Source organism: Sander vitreus, chromosome 1, assembly GCF_031162955.1.
Source record: "Sander vitreus isolate 19-12246 chromosome 1, sanVit1, whole genome shotgun sequence".
NCBI lineage: Eukaryota > Metazoa > Chordata > Actinopteri > Perciformes > Percidae > Sander > Sander vitreus.
Window position 1 is genome coordinate 27,763,928 of NC_135855.1, and position 18,582 is coordinate 27,782,509.

The 18,582-nt window shown below is 43.2% G+C and overlaps 2 protein-coding genes across 2 annotated transcripts in view; both read right to left on the bottom strand.

Moving 5' to 3' along the window:
* LOC144523232 (intersectin-2-like) lies at positions 1 to 4,567 on the bottom strand. Its single transcript, XM_078258672.1, is given in 11 exon segments — positions 1 to 2,017; positions 2,153 to 2,326; positions 2,739 to 2,822; positions 2,909 to 2,926; positions 2,929 to 2,981; positions 3,109 to 3,227; positions 3,372 to 3,521; positions 3,977 to 4,039; positions 4,206 to 4,289; positions 4,429 to 4,512; positions 4,562 to 4,567. Coding segments are annotated over 11 exon segments (984 nt in total). The 3' UTR covers positions 1 to 1,868.
* A 59-nt stretch (positions 4,568 to 4,626) lies between these two features.
* Positions 4,627 to 18,582, bottom strand: part of LOC144518543 (intersectin-2-like) — a 31,875-nt gene continuing 17,919 nt past the window's right edge. The window contains 24 exon segments of the mRNA XM_078251298.1: positions 4,627 to 4,849; positions 4,985 to 5,158; positions 5,579 to 5,662; positions 5,749 to 5,831; positions 5,955 to 6,073; positions 6,210 to 6,299; positions 6,301 to 6,360; positions 6,816 to 6,878; positions 7,045 to 7,128; positions 7,268 to 7,351; positions 7,511 to 7,609; positions 7,848 to 8,031; positions 8,205 to 8,309; positions 8,481 to 8,604; positions 11,837 to 12,031; positions 12,120 to 12,216; positions 12,727 to 12,848; positions 12,960 to 12,990; positions 13,175 to 13,341; positions 13,766 to 13,821; positions 15,387 to 15,580; positions 16,910 to 17,164; positions 17,351 to 17,472; positions 17,600 to 18,414. Of these exon segments, the coding sequence (XP_078107424.1) occupies positions 4,701 to 4,849; positions 4,985 to 5,158; positions 5,579 to 5,662; positions 5,749 to 5,831; positions 5,955 to 6,073; positions 6,210 to 6,299; positions 6,301 to 6,360; positions 6,816 to 6,878; positions 7,045 to 7,128; positions 7,268 to 7,351; positions 7,511 to 7,609; positions 7,848 to 8,031; positions 8,205 to 8,309; positions 8,481 to 8,604; positions 11,837 to 12,031; positions 12,120 to 12,216; positions 12,727 to 12,848; positions 12,960 to 12,990; positions 13,175 to 13,341; positions 13,766 to 13,821; positions 15,387 to 15,580; positions 16,910 to 17,164; positions 17,351 to 17,472; positions 17,600 to 18,414 (3,556 nt within the window). The 3' untranslated portion in view covers positions 4,627 to 4,700.

Here is an 18,582-nt window from a genome sequence, read left to right on the forward strand (position 1 = left end):
TTTTTTTTCCACTTTTAATCACTTTAATTTGACTTAAGAAACCCTGATTCAGAGAGTGCAACATGAAGGCCAAAGTGAGAGCAAACAGCAGGTAACAGACTCCAGGCTGATCAGACAATCTGGGTTGGAGAGGCCATAAACTCAGTTAGCACAGCAGCAGTCAATGCAGAGGGCTGCGGAAAAATAAAAAGTAAAACAAAAGACAAACTACATGGACGAGGAAGGTAGTCCAGTCCATTTGCACATTTTCCACAAATTCAAAAGAATCTAAGTTAAAACAGGACTTAAAAACTGAGGTTTGTGGATTGAATAAGACAAATTAATAGAATACAAAAGTAGTACAAAACAAAACAACTAGTGACCTAGTCTACTTACAGTAAAACTCAATCGCAGAGAATCATCTAAGATGTTATATTGCCTATTGTCAAAACAGTATTGTGTCTGATGAACACAGACGTCACACAAAACAAACCCAGTGGATACCAACTGATTATCCAAGATGACACAGCAAGCACAGCCGCTCCAAGCCTTTGGATAGTCACACACGCATAAATTAAGAAATAAATACAACAGCAGGCGCTCAGTTAGAAAAGAAACTGAATGCAAAAGGACAAAAAAGTAAAAACGAGACAGAAGACACCAAAGAGTCAACAGACAATATAAATAAAAAAAAAAAACTTTTACACACTACGTCCTTGTAAAGTTTTCATGGTTGGATATTTATAAAGGGAAACTTTTTGAGGCAACAGAGATGGACAATATTGCTAACAGTGAGGCGGGGACTGGAGAATGACACTTACAAATCTGTCTGGCAGGGTGAAAATGTAAAGAACAAAAATACAAGTGAGTAAATACAGTTTATTATTGCTGACAAACTGCCAATCTGTGTTGCCTCAAAATATTGACATCCTCAAAATCCTCCACATTATAACAGTGACACAGATTAAACCCAGAAAAAGGTATCCTGAGATCAGCTATCTAACAGTAGTAAACTGCCTTCAGACCAGAGCTACTGATAAAAACTTCTTGTCTGTGTTGTCAGACAGAGTCCGTGATCTGCCGTCCACAGTTTATGATGCGCTTAGTGTAACCGTGACAAGATGTTACAGATCAGACAGCCATAAAGCAGAGTCTCTTGAAAGCCATCAGTCACAACCTCATCCAGAAAAAAGTCAACATATACATATCTTGTGAGTTAAGAGACAACACTCAACTTCAACTCATTAAATGGCCTTGGTTGACCAGACTTGGCAGTGTGTCTCAATCACTGAACACTTAAAATCCAACTGTTGAGATACAGAGCAGATCCATTATATATATCCATTATATTTATGTTTTCATTGATTTCTTAATATTAGGATTATTTGTTTCTAAGCCGTCTTTGTCCAGTTCTACTTCCCTTTTAAGTAGATACATTATTATTACAGATTCAGCTTCATGACACACTTGGTCTCCACTGTTTAAGAAGCCAGGCAGCAGTTGTTGCTTTTACCTTTAGTATAGTAGATATCGTGCAGGTGCAAACAGCTGCAGCTGTCGTGCTACCCTTTTTATCGGGGTTCATGAATCAGAAAAAAGGGGAGATCTTCCAGGGGTCTGAGTGACAGATGATGTCACTCAGACCCCTGGAAGATTCAGATGACATCAGGGATTATTAGTACTGGTTAATATTAAAACATTAGGGCGTGATGGGTGTTCAGTTCAGGGGTGTCTTGTTTGATATCGGTATCCATATTAGGCATGCGGGTTGTTTAGGTGACAAAAAGCAGACTGACTTTCTTATTGGGTGACTCTGCAGGAGGAAAATATCCTTATTTAGATGTCTCGGGTAGAAGACTCCATTATTATTTCAGTTCATTCTATTGTGTCTATTTGTTGCCAAAGAGCTGCAGGTCGAGGCGGACCCACACTTCCCCTGTAGGAACCTCGTGCAGCAGAAGACGACGTGTTACTGGTCCCTTGTTTTCAAACTCTTTCTTTATGGTCGCCACAGGAACCTCTGTCCGACCCAGAAAGTCTGACATAAGAGAAGAAATAGAAGACAAGAATTCTCACTTCATTTTGCAGCTTTACAGAGTAATCAGTGGGAGTAAACGAAGGAGTGAGGGCAGAGAAGAGGAAGAAAATGGGAAGAGACTAGCAGGGGACTTACCATCAGGTGAAAACTGGTCTCTTTCAAAGATGGTGATGCAGAGGACGTCCTGGTAAAGGTCTTTAATGTGGAACTGACAGTTGAAGTTCCACTTGGGGTTCAGAGTGTCGTTGAGCGTTCTGGACGTGAATATCTGAGCTCCCATGGTCACTTCACAGTAAGGGTTACTTTTACCTGGACGAAGACATGGAGACAGGTAAGAAGAGGGACAGGTGAGGGGGAAGGGAATAGGGTATAAGAGCAGGTAGAGGGAAGGAGAAGAGAGCCAGGAAGAGATAAGGAAAATGGAGGGGGGGGAACAGAAGACCATAGAAGAGCAACAGAAAAGAGGAGTAAGGGGAAGAGGAGTCAAGAAAAACAGGAACGAAGAAAGCTCACAAAAAGGGCCTCGAACTGATGAAAAAAGGGATGACAGAGCACCATAATTAAATGTGGCTTTATCTTAGCTTCATTAGGTATCTATGCATTAGTGCATGCAGCATGGATTAAAATGTGGATTCTACCACAACATTTTAAGTTTATGGTGCGTTTCTTAGTCCACTGAACTGTAAGGACCGCCCTGTATCATGAGTGTATCCATGCTCACCATTGGGTTTGCCTGGCTTGAGTTCAGTGGCCTCCAAGATGGTGACAAGAAGTCTGCCGATTCCACTAGTCTTCACAGATCGTGCTGCGCGCACAGACACACACAGACACACACAGATTAATCAGAGATCGTCACATTGGTTGCTGTACAGTATGATTGGAGATACAAACCTTGATAGGCCTTTTTCCCTCTGTCTCAATAAATTCTTCAGATGCAGCCTTAATCTTCTGAACCCAGGCCGTCCTGGAAACAGAAAAACACACACACAGTAACCATATAGGCCACCAAAAAACACACCACGTCTGTCTGTCTGTCTGTGTGTCTGTGTGTCTGTGTGTCTCTGTGTGTGTGTGTGTGTGTGTGTAGCTACCGTTCATTAATGTTGTCGGTCCTGAGGATATAGACTCTATCGATGTGTGAGATGTGGAAGATGGGCTCGTCGCTCGATGGATCTGGCAGCTTTACCAGAACTTCATTTAGCAGCACAGGCTGCAGGAAATAAAAGATTATACAACGGTCAAACACAAGTTTCATGCAGCCACAAAAGAGGACATCAAAACTTAAAACTGAGTGTCTGTGTGTGTGTGTGTGTGTGTGTGTGTGTGTGTGTGTGTGTGTGTGTGTGTGTCTCACCGGCTTGTACATCTTGAGCTGTACATTGTTCCTGTTACTGAACAGTTTATCAGGCCCAGACGAGCTGAACTGTTTAGTCGCATGAGTCAAAAGCAGAAAGTCACTAAAGAGGAAGGCCCAGAGTTCCTTGTTGCTCTTTACCTTGTTCATCTGAAAATAAACAAGCGATTATATATATATATATATATATAAAATTTATAAATCACCACAACAATAATTAAACAGTATTTACAAAGATTACAACAGTTTTACTTCTGTAAGTTAATTACACCGACATGTTAAAGACGAAAAGTACAGAGTCTGTATTTATATAACAATATTATCCATGGTGCTGTGTCATCACTGCCTGAGATCCTTCTGTTGAGTTTCTGCTCAGATGAACCAGCTCACTGATCGCCACTGTGGAAAATGTTACTCTGTCCACGTGTGACCATGACACCCCGGGGTCTGGACCCAGTAATGTTTCACATTTCATCCCCAGTCTGTCTGGTCTCTTTAACATTTAAAATATTCATTCAGTGAAATAGTACAAAGTGTGAAGCCCCACCAGAGAGGTTCATTGACTCTGGTTAGCACAGTTTCAGAAACGTCACAGTTTTACTCACCTTGCCACTGTGGAGCAGTTTCCTTGGGCCTAAACAGTTGGTAAGAGAGTTAAAGACCAGGTTCTGTTGAAAGAGAGTAACTTTAGAAGGATCTGTCACATCAGAATTAGCTATTATGGAAACGTCTCTTTTGAAACCAACTTATAAAAGGTAATCGAGAATACAAATTCTTTGTTTTACTGATAATGAAAGCGATTCATACGTAATTGCGAGTCAGTAAGCTTAATACCTCTGCAGCGCCATCACACTGAACGTGGTTCTGAATCCATTCCAGTCTGTCAGAGTTCTCCTTTTCTCTCACACCCTCGTTTACCTGATTAACACAATGATTCACTACAGAAACAGCACTCAAATCTTTTCCGCACAGAATGCAGTAAAAGGAAAATAAACAAAGAAATGCAATTAGAGTAACGAGTGGGGTCATAAATGAGAGAATCAATGAAGACATGAACCTGTTGACAGAGTTCCTCCGCCCTTTCCAGAGCCTCTTTCAGAGGGCCTCGGTCAGCATGGCCCTCTGCGGTGCTCTCCAGGATCTAAACACACACACACACACACACACAAACACAGACAAGTTAATTACACCGACATATTAAAGACGAAAAGGCATTTGACCCGCCTAATTAATGAGGAGTTCAAACACAGACTCTGCAGGAGGAAAATATCCTTATTTAGATGTCTCGGGTAGAAGACTCCATTATTATTTCAGTTCATTCTATTGTGTCTATTTGTTGCCAAAGAGCTGCAGGTCGAGACGGACCCACACTTCCCCTGTAGGAACCTCGTGCAGCAGAAGACGACGTGTTACTGGTCCCTTGTTTTCAAACTCTTTCTTTATGGTCGCCACAGGAACCTCTGTCCGACCCAGAAAGTCTGACATAAGAGAAGAAATAGAAGACAAGAATTCTCACTTCATTTTGCAGCTTTACAGAGTAATCAGTGGGAGTAAACGAAGGAGTGAGGGCAGAGAAGAGGAAGAAAATGGGAAGAGACTAGCAGGGGACTTACCATCAGGTGAAAACTGGTCTCTTTCAAAGATGGTGATGCAGAGGACGTCCTGGTAAAGGTCTTTAATGTGGAACTGACAGTTGAAGTTCCACTTGGGGTTCAGAGTGTCGTTGAGCGTTCTGGACGTGAATATCTGAGCTCCCATGGTCACTTCACAGTAAGGGTTACTTTTACCTGGACGAAGACATGGAGACAGGTAAGAAGAGGGACAGGTGAGGGGGAAGGGAATAGGGTATAAGAGCAGGTAGAGGGAAGGAGAAGAGAGCCAGGAAGAGATAAGGAAAATGGAAAAAAAAAAAGGGGGGAACAGAAGACCATAGAAGAGCAACAGAAAAGAGGAGTAAGGGGAAGAGGAGTCAAGAAAAACAGGAACGAAGAAAGCTCACAAAAAGGGCCTCGAACTGATGAAAAAAGGGATGACAGAGCACCATAATTAAATGTGGCTTTATCTTAGCTTCATTAGGTATCTATGCATTAGTGCATGCAGCATGGATTAAAATGTGGATTCTACCACAACATTTTAAGTTTATGGTGCGTTTCTTAGTCCACTGAACTGTAAGGACCGCCCTGTATCATGAGTGTATCCATGCTCACCATTGGGTTTGCCTGGCTTGAGTTCAGTGGCCTCCAAGATGGTGACAAGAAGTCTGCCGATTCCACTAGTCTTCACAGATCGTGCTGCGCGCACAGACACACACAGACACACACAGATTAATCAGAGATCGTCACATTGGTTGCTGTACAGTATGATTGGAGATACAAACCTTGATAGGCCTTTTCCCTTTTTTTTTTTTCTGTCTCAATAAATTCTTCAGATGCAGCCTTAATCTTCTGAACCCAGGCCGTCCTGGAAACAGAAAAACACACACACAGTAACCATATAGGCCACCAAAAAACACACCACGTCTGTCTGTCTGTCTGTCTGTGTGTCTGTGTGTCTCTGTGTGTGTGTGTGTGTGTGTGTAGCTACCGTTCATTAATGTTGTCGGTCCTGAGGATATAGACTCTATCGATGTGTGAGATGTGGAAGATGGGCTCGTCGCTCGATGGATCTGGCAGCTTTACCAGAACTTCATTTAGCAGCACAGGCTGCAGGAAATAAAAGATTATACAACGGTCAAACACAAGTTTCATGCAGCCACAAAAGAGGACATCAAAACTTAAAACTGAGTGTCTGTGTGTGTGTGTGTGTGTCTGTGTGTGTGTGTGTGTGTGTGTGTCTCACCGGCTTGTACATCTTGAGCTGTACATTGTTCCTGTTACTGAACAGTTTATCAGGCCCAGACGAGCTGAACTGTTTAGTCGCATGAGTCAAAAAGCAGAAAGTCACTAAAAAGGAAGGCCCAGAGTTCCTTGTTGCTCTTTACCTTGTTCATCTGAAAATAAACAAGCGATTATATATATATATATATATATATAAAATTTATAAATCACCACAACAATAATTAAACAGTATTTACAAAGATTACAACAGTTTTACTTCTGTAAGTTAATTACACCGACATGTTAAAGACGAAAAGTACAGAGTCTGTATTTATATAACAATATTATCCATGGTGCTGTGTCATCACTGCCTGAGATCCTTCTGTTGAGTTTCTGCTCAGATGAACCAGCTCACTGATCGCCACTGTGGAAATGTTACTCTGTCCACGTGTGACCATGACACCCCGGGGTCTGACCCAGTAATGTTTCACATTTCATCCCCAGTCTGTCTGGTCTCTTTAACATTTAAAATATTCATTCAGTGAAATAGTACAAAGTGTGAAGCCCCACCAGAGAGGTTCATTGACTCTGGTTAGCACAGTTTCAGAAACGTCACAGTTTTACTCACCTTGCCACTGTGGAGCAGTTTCCTTGGGCCTAAACAGTTGGTAAGAGAGTTAAAGACCAGGTTCTGTTGAAAGAGAGTAACTTTAGAAGGATCTGTCACATCAGAATTAGCTATTATGGAAACGTCTCTTTTGAAACCAACTTATAAAAGGTAATCGAGAATACAAATTCTTTGTTTTACTGATAATGAAAGCGATTCATACGTAATTGCGAGTCAGTAAGCTTAATACCTCTGCAGCGCCATCACACTGAACGTGGTTCTGAATCCATTCCAGTCTGTCAGAGTTCTCCTTTTCTCTCACACCCTCGTTTACCTGATTAACACAATGATTCACTACAGAAACAGCACTCAAATCTTTTCCGCACAGAATGCAGTAAAAGGAAAATAAACAAAGAAATGCAATTAGAGTAACGAGTGGGGTCATAAATGAGAGAATCAATGAAGACATGAACCTGTTGACAGAGTTCCTCCGCCCTTTCCAGAGCCTCTTTCAGAGGGCCTCGGTCAGCATGGCCCTCTGCGGTGCTCTCCAGGATCTAAACACACACACACACACACACACACACACACACACACACACACACACAAACACAGACAAGTTAATTACACCGACATATTAAAGACGAAAAGGCATTTGACCCGCCTAATTAATGAGGAGTTCAAACACAGACACGCTCATGAACATGATGGCCTACGTTTTTGATGTGCAGCGGGTAGCGTGTGATCCTCTGCATGGGTTTCAGCAGAAAGCTGGACAGCGGCATGCCTTTACACCTGTAGTCTGTGGCAATTTTCTAATGGGAAATAAAAGACGTTAATGTTAATAAACACATTCAGAATTTTGTTTCTACCTCCATGGATGTGACTGCAGAGTATCTGAAATACTCCCTCTACCTGTCCGTCCACACATCTCCACTATTCTTCCGTCACTCTGTGTTTATGACCCACACTACTTCCTTTCTTTGCTCACTCCTCCCTCACAATACACATGATTAAGATGTTCCTGCTCCCTCACTGTTCCCTCCCTCCTACCTTGAGGAAGTCCTTAAAGTTCGGCTCGTTGTCGATGCGCGTCTGGAGCAGTGTTGCTCCGTTGATCTGGCAGGAACAGAAGCGGATGTAGGGCTGCATGTGGGACAGCTCCGCGGCCAGGATATCCCCAATCATCGGCACCGGCATGTTCTCCCCGCCCATCTTCTTACGCACACGTAGTGCCCTGCACAGTAGCACATGTATAACCATAAGCAGCTCTGCATTTTTGTCCAGACAGAATCCACATAGACACAACGCTAAAACAGCTGCACTTGTATAACATTTTATCACTCCATTAGACTGATTGTCCCTTCTATGTACTGTACATGTCATACACTTTGTCCATGTGATATTTACTTGAGAAGTTTAGAGTTGCAGGCCAGCAGTTCCTTCCAGTTGACGAATATCATGACCATCTCTGCATCATTCAGCCGGCCCGACTCTAACATAGGCTTATGGAAAAACCTACACAGAGACACACACAAAGATGTTAGACAGAAAGAGAATGACACACCGTCAGGTATGTGATCAGGAGATTGTGCATCTCATTCTCATTAAACACTGGATGGATTTACAGTGCATGTAGTTGAACTCTGTTTATACATGAGATATTAATCAGGACATGTGTCCATTACCTCCAGCACTATCTGCAAGTCTTCCACGTATCTCTCCTCAGTCTGGATCAGCTCATGGATGTAACCCTGTCTCTTCTTTTCCTGGGAGCTCATTGAGTCCAGGCTGTTCAGGTCTGCACACCCTGCAAGAGAGGAGGAATACACAACTGGTTGATTTGTTTTTGTACAAAAGAAAAAAAATCAAACCACAACACAACACTTTGGCACTGCATTCGCTGCCTCCTGCTGGATGTTTGGACAAAAAAACAAAAAACAAACACAATGCTGCTTTTGACTCTTTCTACTGCACTTTCTCAAGTCCATGCGCACAATATTGAAGCTTTTTTTAGAGAGGACGACGGCGATGACAAAGGGGAAGAAGAGGGATGGAAAGGGAAACAGGAAATACTATAGTCTGCGCACACGCACACACACACACACACACACACACACACTTACCTGATACAAGGGGTCCATTAGCCCATTGTAAGGGTCCCATACTAGCTGACTGTTGCACCCTCACTGACCGATCTCTTTCCTCTCCCTCATCATCTGTCTCATCCCAAAGGTTTAGAAAGTTAAAGTTGTTCTGTAAAGTCATTGCTATGATTCTGTCTCTTCAAGTATTTTAGTTAGTTGCCTGTCTTCTGTTGCATTTGTCTGATTGTACTCCGTCTCTCCTGTCTCTTCCTCGCTCTGTGCTGTTATCTTCTTGTTGCTGATATCAGACTAAAACTTCTCCTCGACCAAATCTGTTTGTACCAAAACAGGATTCTTGTTTTTTTTCCCCTTTCTCACCCTGTGACGCATGTTTAGAGTGGAAAAAGCTTAGTCTTTTTCTACTTTTCATTGACATCTGCCGATTGGGAAAATGTTCTTAGATAATGTCCAGATCAGATACCTAATATTACCACAGTTACCACCACAAAAAGGAAGACACATGAATGCAATTGACTCTGCATTGAGCTGCAAAAAACGTTGTTCACACACTGTACATCTGTCCATCTTAATCATGTGTATTGTGTTGATAATATAAACACTGCATACAACACACGCAAACACACACCTGTAGAGGTGAAGACAAATATTTCATTTAACAATAATAAAACACTTCTAGTCACTAGTCATATCAACCTAAACTTTATTTTTGTATGTTTTATTTCAGAATCAGAATATATTCAACAAGTCTTCAAAAATAGTTACACCATCTTGTGCCACAAATATTCTGTATATGTTATCAGTTTTGCTAACAGCTCCTATTTATCAGACTGGGAACAGGAGTCACCGTTATGAGAAGCTTGCATAGACTTTCTGACCTGAAGGAAAAGTATCCACAATCCTGACAATAATGACGACTATGTTATAGAGGTGTCACGATTCTCCAAATCCACGATTCGATTTAGACTTTTTTTCAACAGGGATGGCAATGCCACAATAAGAGCCACTAGATGGCAGAAGGGTACTTACTTTGCAATAACAGTTTGAGTTTCTTAGAGTTTAGAAGGGTGCAATTGAATACACCATTGGTTTACTGAGGTGCACATGAATGCACCATAGAGTCCCGGTCAGAGCCCACATGCTTTATCTATGTTGTTTGTTTACATAACTCACTCATGGGGAATGCAAAATGTTGCAACACCGGTGACTTCAGGGAAGCAGGAGGATTTCCCAGTTCTGTTGTTTCTGCGTCTCAACTCCTGCAGTTTCTGTAAATGTTTTTTTTTCCATGTTTTTTTCTTCGGATGTGAGCAAGTAGGCGGGGGTGCAGACACAAAAAAATACTGTGGGAATCACCAATCCTGCTTTTGATTTAGATGGTCCAAAGCGAAAGCTAAGTTCGATAGATTTTCGATTTAAAATCGAAATCGTGACAACCTTACTATGTTATTTTCACTGTGGTGAACACTATGAGCAGACAGCATGCATTTAGTTTATGCACAGACAGAAACATTCAGAGCAGCAGCAGAACAGCATTCAGTTAATATAAGGTGCAGCAGCAGTTTGTGCCCTCTCCCCTCTGGAGGCAAAGTGTATGTCTGTCAATGGCTTTATAACAGTTCGCCATATGGTGAAGAATTGCTTCATCTCACTTCAAACTACTTTAGTTCCTTCTGTTAGTGATAACATCTCTGACATGAGATGACTCATGACTCAGTTATGGCTTTTAAATGTGAAGGACAAACTGCACGCTTCTGCTTATACCATTTCCTGTCAAAAGTAAGTTAAACAGAAGGTTTTCAAAGGCACAAAATAAAAAGCCCACTGCAAAATGGTTATAGTTTAAAGCAAAATGTAATGCTACATCTCCAAACATGTTTTTAGTAGAGATCGACTACAAGTTTTATATTTAGCATACTAAAATACATACACCTTCCTAAACATATTTCTCTGATAAATTTACCAAGTCAAATATCCACTTCATGCCTTCTTTAAAGCTTTTTTAAGACAAGTGCAGGAGTGCTATTCACAGTTAGCATAAAGACCAAGGATTAGAAAGTGAGAGTAAAACTTGCACATCATGTCTGAATATAGACACATCTCAGAGGAAAGACAGAGACAAATAGTGGGCTCTGTGTGAGCTAAACTCTCAAAATTGGAGAGTAAGAATGGAAAAACTATGCGTGAAAAAGGGAAAAAACTAAAAAGGACAAGAGGTGAAGGGAAAAAGAGGGGGATGCAGCATGGATAAAGGGGTGAAATAGGTGTCTTGTGAAGAGAAACAAAAGGAAAGAAGAGGGACAAGCCACAGAGAGACCCACTATTCCTCTGCTTCAGATGCATTTAAGCATCATCAGTTCACAATCAAAACAAGGAGAGAGGAAATCACAGAAGGCACAGAGGCTTTAACAATTCACAGAATCAGCATTGAGAGTCATTAGAAAGTTGTTTCAGATACCGATTCATTCACAGGCGTCACACACACACACACACACACACACACACACACACACACACACACACACACACACACGCTAGTAGATAGGGAGTCCAGACACTCTGGCCCTTCAGAGCAATGTGTAATAGTAGGTCTCTCTGTAGGAAGAAGGAAGAGGAGGTGGAGGAGGAAGAGGACTTTCTAACGCCCTAGAAGGAGAAAGAGACAGAAGCCGAGGAATGGAAAGAGGGAGGGAGGAGAAACACAGATTGGGTAGGGAGAGAGGAAGTGGGAAAAACAGGGGAAAATGCGAAATAGTCAGTAAGAAGAAAGGATCTACAGATAAAGAGATGGGTGGACGAAGAAATATCAGTCATGGTAGATGGGTGTTGCATAGACAAACAAAGTAGTAGTCAGAGTGGCAACATGGAAGATGAGCATCTCTGTGTTTTAAACATGCATATGTTCTATGTATAGTCATGTTTAAGGAATGTACTTACACTGCTGGCTGGGGTCACAATCCGCCGTGGTCATCTTAACGTAATTGGTGGGGAACAGACCAGTTACCCCGTTAATCTCTCCTTTCCACCAATCAGGGTCGTTTTTGTCAAAAACGTTGATCAGCTGCCCTTTGGAGAAGCTCATCTCATCGCCGTTGGCGGCTGTGTAGTCGTATATGGCTATCACCTGACAGACTGAGAGAAGAACAAGAGTTTACCATACCTTTCTTTATTTGTGTTATTTGTGTGTGTGTGTGTGTGTGTGTGTGTGTGTGTGTGTTACCTGGTTGGGGTGCTGGTGTGGACTTGCCGCTGTTGGATCCCAATACTTTGACATGAGAGGCAGGAAACCAGCCCTTCTGACGCTTTTTACCACGGGCCTAGAGTCAGACAACACAAACCAACATGGAGAATAAGGTTTTAATCAGCAGGAATACTAGCCAACAATTATCTCTAAATCCTTGAACATGGAGTTCTTCACCAAAAACCTCAGGTGCAATGGTTTCCAACTTTGGGGTCAGGGCTCATGAAGTAAATCTGACGGGTTGCAACATGATAAAAAGAACCGAAAAGCAGAAAAAAAAACATTTCAGCACAGAATTTCTCATTCTTGCCTCTAATGGTTCACCCCCATGTGAATTGCTTTGACCTCAGGCCACCAAAACTCATTCAAATAAAAGATTTTTTTGTTTTTGTTTGGTTGAACTGGTCACAACCGATATTCAAAAGGTAAGGGGTGGCAAGTGGACATTGCTTTGTTTTAGTGGAATACAAGCCAAAAAGGTTGGTTAATGTACAATGTCAAGAACAGCTGAGACCCTCTGTGGTTATCTGCTGTACAGTATTAAGCACCCACAGAAAATCGCTGAGAACAGCAGTTGATAACTGACCTGCAGTTCTCCGAGCCACCAGCCAGAGGCGTTCTTGCTGAGGATGAGGATGAGCTGGCCATTTTCCAGATTCAGCTGTTCAGGGCGGGGAGAGGGTCGGGCCCTAATCACCTGGGCGATCACTGTGCACACAAGACACAAATGCAACTTTGCAAAATGCAAAACCAGGTATTGTGTTCTTATGTGAGTCAGAGACAGAGATTAGACAAAAAAAGACAAGACGATGAGCTCACCTGGCTTCTTCTTTGCGGATATACTTAATGTCTGAAAAAAACAAAACAATTATATCCCCATTACAAACCTTTAGAAACACAACACAATAATATATGGGGAGTGAAGAAAATAACAGGAACACCAACACCACCACAAACATCAAAGCAGTGTTATACAGTAATGGACTGGATACAGATCTTTTCCCTGTATATCGACACGTGTTGAGTGTTCTTACATCTGTCTCTTTAGGTTTGACGTAGTTGCTGGGGAAGACGCCTGTGCTGTCGCCTATAGAGCCGTGCCACCACTCTCCCTCTTTCTTGCTCACCAAGATCACATCTCCCTCTCCAAACGTCAGATCACCATGCTCCGGAGACTCATAGGTGTACAACGCCGTGTATTCTGGAAAGGAAAAAATATATGAACATAAATGAACAGCAAATAGCTAAGGCTCCAGCTTATACAAGACCTGTTGCTCAGTGACGCTGAACTCCAACACGACAACAAGATTTCCCTCACATTATCCAAGATAATATTGTTATATACATTCATTGCAGAATCAGCCATTTAGGTAGGCTGGACCTGCCATTTTAAGACATCTCGTGAAGACTTTTTCTAGATTTTGAAGGAAATGCCGAGTTCATTGTAAACTTGAGACACAACACGTAATTCAGATAATATGACATCATACAATTAACCACCTGAAATCCATCATAAAATGTTAAAATACGGGCCAGACAAAACAGCAACACATTAATGTATGGTGGATGTAATGTATGATGATCAAATGTTAACTTAACAACCTTAAACAGATATGTTACTGTACCTTCAAGCTGCAGGCTGTCGCTAGACTCCGAAGCATCAGCAAGGGAGCTCTTCATGCTGTTAACACAGAAAGACTACATTACCATACTTATTCATGCATTCTACCCACCTATTCATCCATCATCCAACCATCCTCCAATGCTTATCTGGATCACAGAAGTACCAAAACATTTCCCCCCCAGCCCCGTCCTCCAGCTCCTCCTGGGGGAGGCAAGGTATTCTTAAGCCAGATGGGGATATCAATCCCTGCTGCATGGTCTCGGTCTGCCCTGGGGTCTATGAGTTGGAATACCAGGAGTCATGCTTCTCAAAAGACCCGACACACTTTAACCGGCTCCTTTCAATACAAAAGGAGCATGGGTTCTACTCTGTGATCCTGAACCTGCAATCTCATTCTTTTGTTTATTAGCAAAACCTCATAATCAGAGGAGAATGTGACTGGATTGACTGGTATTTCAGGAACCTCACTTTCAGACTCAGCTTCCTGTTGACCACACAGTCTGGCAACATGCCAGCTGGAACCATACTGCATATGTGCAAATGTATGCTGCTGTGTGATTTGTAAGTGTGTGTGTCTTAAAACAGCAAATTCCTCATCACAAAAGGAGGGAAAAAGTCATTTCTACTGGAAATGCACGATTTACTGGAGTAGTTACCACACCTTTAGACTCCCTTACTGACACAGACATTATAATGTGAGTGATGCATGTTTTCACTGATTTACCCGCAGATATGGCCACAAAATATGTTGGTATAGAAAGTGGACAGGTATGTCCTTCAGGCTACTGAGTTTATGTGCATGTTTTTGTTTTTCTTAAGTAGCATGAAGGGACTATAACTGCATTTCGTGCCGCACCCTGTGCTGTACAATGACACTAACTTAACCTTAAACCTTGGATGTTTACAAATGAAATATGACAGAGTTCACTATGGGCTACAACTTGAGCACTGTGTTTTTAGCCTATATTTGTATACATTTTGGAAAATTGGCACCATTAAAAGTATGTAAATTGTAGCCGTTAGCGGTTCCTGTTTGCAATGTAACCATGGATGTACAGAGAACTGTGACTGGATGACTTTGATACTGAAGAAAACTTAAAAATGTGATGATTCTCAAGCAAGTTCTGGAGTTATAAAGGAACTTTTTTTCCTATGGATTTCTAAGCAGAATTATGGAAGTAATTTGCGATGAATATCTGAGATAATATCATGTGCGTTCAGATTTGACTTGACTTTTGACTCCCAGAAGGAGTGCCATTTTGTACGCATATTCTGTTCCAAATTAGCAGGCCAAACTACAATAACTAACGTCCAGTTGTCTTGGCAACACCGGCATACACCTGTCTCTTTCACCTCATGCACTAAAACACATGCAAAATGAGGTTTGGTATAGCTGGGGAATTAATGGAAGTAAAATACTGTACTGAAGTACCGTTGGTTTGCCAGCTGAAACTAATCATTTGCCTTCATGGCTTGTTTGACTTTGACAATTAGGTCTTCAAAAAGGCAACTAAAAGAGAAATTTAAAATGTGAAAATGTTGATATTTTTCCAAAGAAACAAAATCACTGTCCTCCCACTAGTTAAATTATGGGGAACAAATACGTGTGAATAAAGACTCACTCTGAACTCTCTTCTTCTCCCAGCAGTGTCACATATGTTTTAGGGAACCAGCCCCGTTCACTGTTCAGCTCTCCCAACCACCAGTTCTCCTGCTGCTCCAACACCTGAATGACATCGTCTTTATTGAAGTTCAGATGGTTTTCTGTCTTTGCTGTCCATGAACACAGGGCCTGGGCCAACAGGTTACCCACCACCTGCAGGCAGAGGAACCGAGAGATAGACAGCACAGTGAGTATTGGAGCATTTCTATATGTCCAGACGACAATCATCCTGTGGTAATCAAAGGGGAATTTTACGTGCTGGTACAGCAGTAAAATGACCTGTTGTATAAGTGGGCATTCACACAGCCTGGGTCGGCCGTCAGATGGTGTGGCTTTCCATTTATTTTCAATGGGGGTAGTGCGTTTAGGCTGCGGCGGGGTTTGCAGCAGGGGGGGACAAGCAAAAAAAAAATGCAGCCAGCCTGTGGTGAAAAGTTGAGGCCGACTCACGGAAACACAACCCAATGTCATGCTGCAGTGGCCAGTCATGTAACTGCCGATCAGATTTGTCAGTCGGTTTTGAGGCGGTAAGAGTTCCGTAAAGGAAACAGGAAACATCACTGCCTCTATCGCTACCACAAGAAAGTTTTACAACAACGCAGTCGATCTATCTCGGCTGTCTCTTTTCTTTCTCTCTTTTTCCGTGAAATGAAGCTGCCTTCAAGTGCGGTCGGAAACGTATAAACCATCTGACGGAAAAGAGTTACTGTGAAATATAAAGTCTAGGGCGCCTAGTTAGCTCGCCTGGTGGGGCGGGCGCCCATGTGTGGAGGTTTGCTCCTCAACGCAGCGGCCGCAGGTTCGGCTGCGACTTGCGGCCCTTTGCTGCATGTCGTTCCCCCTCTCTCTCCCCTTTCATGTGTAAAGGCCCTGACACACCAACCAGACGTCGGCAGAAAAGGCTGGCGGACTGATCAGTCGGGTCCCCGAGGTCCAAAAAATGCCTCAGAACACACTGAGTTCACCAAAACGTGTTTCTGAAAACATTTTAAGCGAGAAATAGGCCGTGTAGTTTCTGAATCTGTCTTCATTTCAGATTGACAAAGGTCAGTTTAAAAGATTTTCGTCAGATTTTGAGCAGCTCATCCGCTCGCCATTTCCGGGCGAGTCCCGACTGCCCTGTGTCCCGACTGAACATGTCGGGTCGGCCAAAATGAAGGCCGACGGCTCCTCGGATGGACGACGGCACTGAACACACCGAACAGACTCGAGTCACCGACCTCGCAGACGGTCCAACGGCCGATTATCGGCTTGGTGTGTCTCCTCTATAAGCTGTCCTATACAATTAAAGGCCTAAAATGCCCAAAAAAGAAATCATCTTAAATATAAAGTCTACTTGTGCTCTATTCGGGGGTTAAAGAACACAACAGGATGTCACACAAATAGGCCGTTTTAGTGACACCCCCACACCGCCACACAACCCTGTGGCAAATCACCGGATTGCTTATTTTGGTTTGAATGGGCCCTAATGGTACCTCTCACCTGTCCTTGTGTCTCAGAGGGTGCAGGGTTTGGAGAGTGTGTTGGTGTGAAGGCAGACTTTGTTCCTGCTGCCTTGACAGCTTCAAGTGCATTGCAAAGCTGTGACTGAAGCGGCACTTTAGGAACAGCAGCAGCAGTATTATTAGCTGTGTCTGATGGGGCCACTCTCTCGACGTAGCTCTCTGGGAACCAGCCCATCTTCCCTTGTCTGCTGCCGTACAACCAACCCTCCTCCCGCTCTGTCGTCTCATCAACCTGACAGAAGGAGACAGGAAAGTTTGAGAAAGACAAATAGGATCAAAAGTAAAAAAAAAAAAAAAAGAGAGTGAGGAAGAGGAAGAAGAAAGACATTTGAACATGAGTGGTCTGCTAATCTGAAGAAAAGTTCCATCATTTTCGGTTGCAAGTCAAGCCTTTATGAGACATCTTCTTCAATCTTACCTCGATGATATCATCTGCACTGATGTTGAGCTCTTCATTGTTTCGCGCAGTGAACGGGTAGAGAGCTTTGAAGGATGTGAGAGCCGCTGACTTCCTGTGCTCAGTGGCCCTGGGTTGCCCACCTAAAGCAGCACATCAGGGATCATAATGTAAGCGGAGCTTCAGAAGTGGTTTTAATACACACCGCAGGCAGGAAGAGATGACAGAGAAGTATATAAAAATACAAAAAACACGCTGTGTGTGTCTTACCCTTCCTCTCCTCCAGTCCTCTCAGCAGAGCCTGAACATCCACCTTCCCTCCTGTACTCAGATGCTGCCGCTGACGAGGTGCCTCTTCCTTCCTCTTTCTCACCTCCTCAGCTTTCCTCTTCTCCTCTTCCTCCTCTTTTCTCTTCCTCATCTCTTCCGCCCTCTTTCTTTCCTCCTCACGCTTCCTCCTATCCTCATCCTGCTGGTGCTGCTGAAGCTTCGCCCTGTCGTCATCCCTCTTTTTCCTCTGCTCCTCCTCCTCCTCCTCCCTTTTCTTCCTCTCCTCCTCTTCTCGCTTTCTCCTCTCCTCCGAATCACGGACGGCGGCCACGGCTGCCCGCTGTCGCCTCCTCTCCTCCTCCTCCTTCTCTCTTCTGCGCTCCTCCTCTCTCCGCTCCTCCTCTAACCTCTTCCTCTCCTCCTCCCTCGTGCGTCGCTCCTCCTCTTCTTTCCATCTCTTCTCCTCTTTCTTCCGCTCTTCCTCCAGTTTCCTCCTCTCTTCTTCCAGCTGCCTCCTCTCCTCCTCCAGCTTTCTCCTCTCCTCCTCCTGCCTCCGCCTCTCCGCTTGCTTCTGCCGCTCCTCCTCTTCTCTTTTCTTCCTCTCCTCCACCTCTCTACTCTTCCGCTCCGCCTCCTCCCTTGCTCGGAGCTCTCGTTCGGCCTGCTCTTTGGCCGCCTGGATGAGAACCTGTCTCTCTCTCTCCTCCTCCTCCCTCTGTCTTGCCTCTTTCTCCTCCTGAAGCCTCCTCTGACGCTCCTCTTCGTCCTTCCTCAGCTTCTCCTGCCACTGGCGATCTTTTTCCATCTTAATACGCCTGGGAGTGGGAAGCAAACGTTATTTAAAAAGGGTGTGTATCAAGGTGAAAAAGCACGTTTCTTAACATTTTTGTTTGAATAAACATTCTAGAGTGGGTCAAGACATCCTATTTTTTCCTTTAATATGACACGTCGGATTATTAAGAAATTTAAAAAATAAATCTGTG